Source organism: Anolis carolinensis, chromosome 3 (assembly GCF_035594765.1).
Source record: "Anolis carolinensis isolate JA03-04 chromosome 3, rAnoCar3.1.pri, whole genome shotgun sequence".
NCBI classification, from domain to species: domain Eukaryota; kingdom Metazoa; phylum Chordata; class Lepidosauria; order Squamata; family Dactyloidae; genus Anolis; species Anolis carolinensis.
The window spans coordinates 30,918,958-30,925,854 of NC_085843.1; the positions used below are offsets into that span (position 1 = coordinate 30,918,958).

Sequence of the window (6,897 nt, forward strand, 5' to 3'; positions counted from 1 at the left end):
GGGCCACCACTGAGAAGGCCCTGTCTCTCGTTCCCACCAATCGTTCTTGTGAAGAAGGTGGGATCGAGAGCAGGGCCTCCCCAGATGATCTTAGACTCCGAGGTGGTACATAGGAGGAAGATACGTTTGGACAAATAGACTGGTCCGGAACTGTTTAGGGCTTTGTAGGCTAAAGCCAGTACTTTGAATTGTGCTTGGTAGCAGATTGGCAGCCAGCGGAGCTGATGTAGCAGGGGAGTGGTATGCTTCCTATACGCCGTTCCGGTGAGCAGCCTGGCTGTTGCCTGTTGGACCAACGGAAGCATCCGAACAGTTTTCAAAGGCAGCCCCATGTAGAGCGCATTGCAGTAATCTATGCACAAGTTTTAGTTGTGCAAAAGCTTCCCGGGCCACTGCTGAAACCTGGGGTTCCAGGCTCAACAATGAGGGATGGCGCTCAGTGCTCACTCCGTAAGATGACCCATGTCTGGACTGGTTCCACTACTGCTCAGGGCTGAGGGGTTCTGTGTGTGCAGAAGATGGAAGATATGAAAGGGAAGATTACATCATCCCAGTGCCTCATAAAGGGTGAACTTGAGGGCAGGGTGATTCTGCGCCACCAGACTCAACAAAAGAGCCAAAGGGCAGAGTGGGTGCATCTCCCAAAGAGGCCAGGCAGCTCAAGGTAGCTCCCATCGTTCAGGCTCAAAGGCGAGCAGGCAGGCAACTCCTGCGGTGGCCACTTCTCCTTCTGGCAAAGCCAAGGCGCGGCTCCTATTGTCTGCAACGCCGCAAGCCCCCTCCCCGCCCTCCCCTCGTGCGTCAGCCCTTCCCCGTCGCCAAAGATGGGCAGAGGCGCGGCTTCCCCCCTTCAAAAGCCCCACGCGCGACGCGTGGCTCCAAAAGCAGCGGCTGAACCGCGAGGGAGACAGACCTGGGTGCTTTGGACAGACTGCTGCCCGCCTGTGCCGTCCTCCTCCCTCCTCCGCACCGTCTCCGTGGGGCTTCGGGTTGGGGCGCTTGCCTTCCCATGCGGCCGCGGATCATGTCTCACAACTACCTCCTCGCACCCATCCAAGAGCTCCCCTCCGATTTCCTCGTCAAGGACGTGAAGCTGGCCGTGCTGGGCACCGGGAGCGTGGGCAAAAGCGGTAAGGAAGCCAGCGCCGTGGGTCTCAAGACCGCAGGGAAAAGGAAGGGCGGCGGCCAGCTATGACCCGGGCTGAGACCGCTTTGGGAGGGGAGAGCGAAGAGGGAGAGGGGGACACGTGCCCACGTTTCTGCTTCGTTTTCCCCACTGAAAAAATACAGTAACTTCCAGGGTATCGGTTCAAAGGATATAGAGAAAGGGAAAGGAAGGCTGAAATGCGCTAAAAGCGCCAAAGCCCGACTGATCTTGGAAGACAGACAAGGTCACCCTGGTTAGTACTTGGATGGGGACTGCCAGCGAATCTTAGGTGCTGTCGGCTATATTTCAGAAGAAGGGACTGGCAAAAGCACCTCTGAGTATCCCTTACTTAAGAAAAGCCCCGAAAAGGCATAGGGTCGCCCTAAAGCGACAGGTGTCTTGAATGGCACACAGAAGTATTGGAGAGAAAAGGACATTTCCTCTTGCCACCAAAAGGTTTGGAGCATTATGTCGTTGAAGGCTTTCATGGCCAGAATCACTGGGTTGCTGTGAGTTTTCCAGGCTGTATGGCCACCTTCCAGAAGCATTCTTTCCTGACCTTTCACCTGCTTCTGGAACCTGGCCATACAGCCTGGAAAACTCACAGCAACCCAGTTTGGAGCATGTTCTCCTGGGTTAGAGGGTTCCAATCTTTAAAAATTGCAACAGCAGCTGCAGAAAGGTTTTGTGCTGTCTCCAAGCATTCAAGGGGCATCCAGCTTTCCATCCAAGTAGCTACAATACCTGTTGTGCCAAGCAGAAAATGCCTCCATTGATGCAGGCATATAGTGGGGGAAGGGATATAGGTTGTCTTCAATTATTCTGTAACCTGGAAAGAGTAGCCTTTCCAAGCTATGGTCCATACCATGTAGATATCTTGAACAAAGCTGCCTACATTGTCTTCCTTTTCGAAATTCATTTTTAAGCTCAAATGGTATGTGGATTGATAGATCTTTCCCAACTGCTTTAGTAACCCAAGGACTCTGCTTCTTTTCAGCAATGATAGTACGGTACCTGACCAGGAGATTTATTGGAGATTATGAACCCAATACTGGTAAGTTTCTGCCTTTTCTTCCTTTGTAAGAATGTCCTTTTCTTTGAGGGTGGTGGCTAAAGTGGAGGGACTCCCATGAAACTTTCTATCCCTATACATCTATCCATTTGTTGTGCACCTTCAAGTCATTTCTGATGTATGGTAACCCTAATATCACAAGGTTTCCTGCTCTCCAGAATCGTAGTCCAACACTCACACCACTATGCCACATTGGTTCTTTTCCACTAGAGAGAAGTATTGAAGAGAAACAGGGATTTCTAAAGGCCCAGTTATTTAATGTATCTCTACAGTTTGTATTCCATCGTTCCACCAAAAATTCAGGACAACTTGCATACTTTCCCCCTAATGCACCATTTTGTCATCACAACAACCCTACAACATAGATTAGGATAAGAAAATTGATGTTTGTCTAAAATCACTGAGAAGGCTTCATGTTTTGTTTGGGACATGAACTTGCACCTTTCAAATCCCCCTTGGCCCCTCTCACTTTTACATGAGAAAAGAATTAACTTTCTGTTTAATAAGAGTTGAATTTCTACTTGAATGTTTTTTTAATGATATTTCATTCTTACCTCCTCAGGTAATCTGTATTCAAGACTTGTTCATGTTGAAGGTGATCAAATTTTCTTGCAAATCCAAGACACCCCAGGATGTATTGAGGTATGGAATAATCTTACCTATATCCTACTTATTGAGTTTCATTTATTCACTGAGTGATTTTAAGGCCAAGAGCCTGTTGGTGACTTCCAATTGTACAATCCCTAGTTGCACAATGTAAATACTTTTGGTGGGCATTGTCAAACAAGGAGGTATCCTCAATATCTTTGTGAAATTAATTGCCTCTATGTGCAAGATGGAGAGCTCTGCCCCTTCACCTCACAGATTAGATATATGTTTGGTGGCATAGAGCCCCTTTATCAACTTAGACCACTAGTATGGCTGTCTTGGTGGGGACATATACTTCACCAGTTCAATTAAATTTTCCCCTGGTGTAAGGGAAACTCTCATTGATTGCAATGATCCAACCACCTTGATACAGTCTTGTATTGCTTTAAAGTAATATTTTGGCCTAGACCCACTTGATAGACCCACTCAATCAATGGATATACAGTACATAATTATTGACTTACCCTTCAGCAATTGATTCAGCAAGTCTTCTCTGATCTAGCAATTAAATCTGTCTCATAGGACAGGCAAGAAGAAGCAAACTGAAAAGACCTAGGTACATGGATGGGGTTTAATTTCAATTATTTGCCTCTGTTTGTACAAGTTTAGCATGTAACGTACAGTCTGATTTCAATCCTGGTCAGGATTCTTGGAACAGTAGTCCAAAAAAGTAACTTCCCCAAGCTTTGCCACCATTATGTTCACGTAATCATTGGTAGGATTTCAGTTTTTTAAATGCTGATCTTTTACACCCAGCCTCTTAAACACAGTGCCCTATACTACAACTCCTATTAGAATTGATGGGAATTGTGGTTGAAGCTATTTGGCTTAGACCATTTAGGATATGATGCTGCACAATGAACAGAATCTGCTGTGCTGAAAGCCTTCTTGTACCGCTTTGCTTCAGCATTATCAGCATCAGTAATGCATCTCGCTGACTAGAGCTGAAAGTGCTCATTAAACAAGGAACAAACTTTATCTTTGATTATCCCTTCTGGATTTAAATGCAGGCATTGATAAGCACACGTGTAGCTGCCACACACATAAGTGTAGTTTCAAACACTGGGGGGAAATCATACTACATCCAATGTTACATACTCTTCGAAGACTTTGAGCTGGAATAGATTTAAGAAGGTGACATTTCTGTTTCAAAACAATGGATAAATCCTGAGCCAAAGCTACACTAGATAATGAGCAGCATTTCCAAGAGTTCTTGTAAAAGCTTTTAATCTCATTCCCAAATGTATTAAACAAACATGCTTACATCTTTCCAGGTTCAAGAAGACATTGCACAGACGTTGGATTCGCTATCCAGGTGTCTTAAGTGGGCGGACGGTTTTCTCTTGGTATATTCTATTACAGACTACAATAGCTACCGGTCTATTCGTCCACTCTACCAACACATTCGGAAGATTCGCCCTGATGCAAAAACTCCTGTTGTCATAGTTGGTAACAAAGGGGACTTGACTCATTCTCGACAGGTGGCGGTGAATGATGGCTTCCAGTTGGCCAATGAACTGGGCAGCGTGTTTCTAGAAGTTTCCACTAGTGATAATTACCAAGGGGTATGCGACGTGTTTCAATATCTTTGCAAGGAAGTCAGCAAAGCACACAGCTGTGGCAGCGGAGACAAACGGAGGTGCTCTGTCATTCCCCGCCCCAAATCACCAAACATGCAGGATCTCAAGAGACGTTTCAAACAGGCTCTGTCTTACAAAATCAAATAGCCAGCAGCCTACAGCTCCTACTGAACAGACTGTTTTATAAACTATATATTTCTAAGAAGATTTTATTTTTGTACTGGAGCGCTTTATCTATGAAAGTATACAACTTTCTTGCAATGTTTTTATATGAATGAATTCTCCTCCCAACCAAAAAAATGTCTTAATTGCAACAAAATAAAACTGGGAAAGGGATGGGCCCAAGTTGCCAATTTCTACATTTAACTTAGGATGCATGCAGTAGACATATTTCTACTCTGTCAGATTTCAGTAACAATCATGACATGTCCTAATTTTTAATATTTCATTGTTAACTGGGTGGTGGACTGGGGTGCCGGCATCCTCAGCACACTCAGAAACACACTGAAATCCCATTGATATGGCCATCCCTACTATCAGGCAAAGGGAGGCATATGCCTCATCTAGCAGAAGCTGCAGGGTACAGACTCTTTACCATTCCTTCTGATCCATCCAACCATTTTCTTCTGTTAGCGAACAGACCTGGATCCATCCACAGCCTGTTCTGTACCCTTTAAAGTAATCTGTAGAACCTCAGCGATGGAGAACCAAGAGTGTGTATCTACTGAAGTAATAGCAGTTTGGTAGCATTTTAACTGTCATGGCTGCATTCTATGGAATCCTAAGATTTGTAAGTTATGGGTGTCTTTGAACTTTAATTCTGTAGTTCTGTTTTCTCTCCAGCTTACAGATTCCAAGATTCTATAGGATAGATCCATGGCAGTTACAGTGGTGTCATTTTTAAAAATTCAGTGATGGAGATCTATCCCAAGTCTCATAAACAATGTCAAAATAAGATTCTACCCCCAATGGAATTGTTGTAGGGAGCCTCTTTTCCCTCAGGCAGAAAAAATATCTTGGTTGGCCCTTCCTATGGATTGATTTTCACTTAAAAGCAAATGATGCCCGTTCCTTCAATACCTGAATATGAGGAGAGAATTGCAACATGACCAATTCTGTAAAAAGATGGGAAACTGTATGAGTTTATATAATTGCAAAATAAAACTATTAGATACAATTGTAAAAATGTGTGGTTTTTTGTAAAATATCTATATATATAAAAGAGTGATGGCATCAGGGCAGTGGACAAAACAACAAAAGTACAGGCCCCGCAACCTCGAAATTTGACAACACAACCCATCATCCATGCCTCCAGGTTGATACAACAAAAAGAAAAGAAAAATAAAGTCCTAATTAGAGGGAGAGCAATAATTTTTTTTATCCAATTGCTGCCAGTTTAGAGGGCTAATCTCTGTCCACTTGGTTGCCTAGCAACCAGCCAAGGGACAGCCAGGCTTCAGTTAGGGGACAGGCAGATTTAGGCCTCACTTAGGCTTCTTCCACAGATTATCTGATTTTAACTGGATTATATGGCAGTGTAAACTCAAGGCCCTTCTACACAGCTATATAACCCATTTAGAATCTTACATTATCTGCTTTGCACTGGATTATCTTGACTCCACACTGCCATATAATCCACTTCAGTGTGCATTTTATACAGCTGTGAAGAAGGGGCCTCATATAATCCAGTTCTAAGCAGATAATTTAAGATTATCAATATACAGTAGAGTCTCACTTATCCAACGTAAACAGGCCGGCAGGATAAGTGAATATGTTGGATAATAAGAAGGGATTCAGGAAAAGCCGATTAAACATCAAATTAGGTAATCGTTTTACAAATTAAGCACCAAAACATCATATTATACAACAAATTTGACAGAAAAAGTAGTTCCATGCGCAGTAATGCTATGTAGTATTTACAGTAGAGTCTCACTTATCCAACACTCGCTTATCCAACGTTCTGGATTATCCAATGCATTTTGTAGTCAATGTTTTCAATATATTGTGATATTTTGGTGCTAAATTCATAAATACAGTAATTACTACATAGCATTACTGTGTATTGAACTACTTTTTCTGCCAAATTTGTTGTATAACATGATGTTTTGGTGCTTCATTTGTAAAATCATAACCTAATTTGATGTTTAATAGGCTTATCCTTAATGCCTCCTTATTATCCAACATATTCGCTTATCCAATATTCTGCCAGCCTGTTTATGTTGGATAAGTGAGACTCTACTGTACTGTATTTACAAATTTACCACTACAATATCACAATGAATTTAAAACACTGACTACAAAAACATTGATTATGAAAAGGCAGACTGCGTTGGATAATCCAGAACATTATATACGTGAATGTTGGATAAGTGAGATTCTACTTTAATATGAAATAATTACTGGGATAGAATAATGCAGAACAATATAATCTCTAAAACCAGGACAGTAAA

The 6,897-nt window shown here is 43.0% G+C and overlaps 1 protein-coding gene across 1 annotated transcript; it reads left to right on the plus strand.

Moving 5' to 3' along the window:
* Positions 1 to 765: 765 nt before the first annotated feature.
* rasl11a (RAS like family 11 member A) lies at positions 766 to 5,633 on the plus strand. Its single transcript, XM_003225518.4, has 4 exons — positions 766 to 1,130; positions 2,145 to 2,201; positions 2,782 to 2,861; positions 4,142 to 5,633. Exons 1-4 carry the CDS (start codon positions 1,010 to 1,012, stop codon positions 4,592 to 4,594), a joined length of 711 nt encoding a protein of 236 aa, XP_003225566.2. The 5' UTR covers positions 766 to 1,009; the 3' UTR covers positions 4,595 to 5,633.
* The last annotated feature ends 1,264 nt before the right edge of the window (positions 5,634 to 6,897 follow it).

Bases quoted from the DNA above. Each gene is read 5' to 3' on its own strand.
- rasl11a (XM_003225518.4), top strand. From the start codon at position 1,010: ATGCGGCCGCGGATCATGTCTCACAACTACCTCCTCGCACCCATCCAA. The intron at 1,131-2,144 runs GTAAGGAAGCCA...GCTTCTTTTCAG, and splicing joins CGGGAGCGTGGGCAAAAGCG to CAATGATAGTACGGTACCTG. The intron at 2,202-2,781 runs GTAAGTTTCTGC...TTACCTCCTCAG, and splicing joins AGATTATGAACCCAATACTG to GTAATCTGTATTCAAGACTT.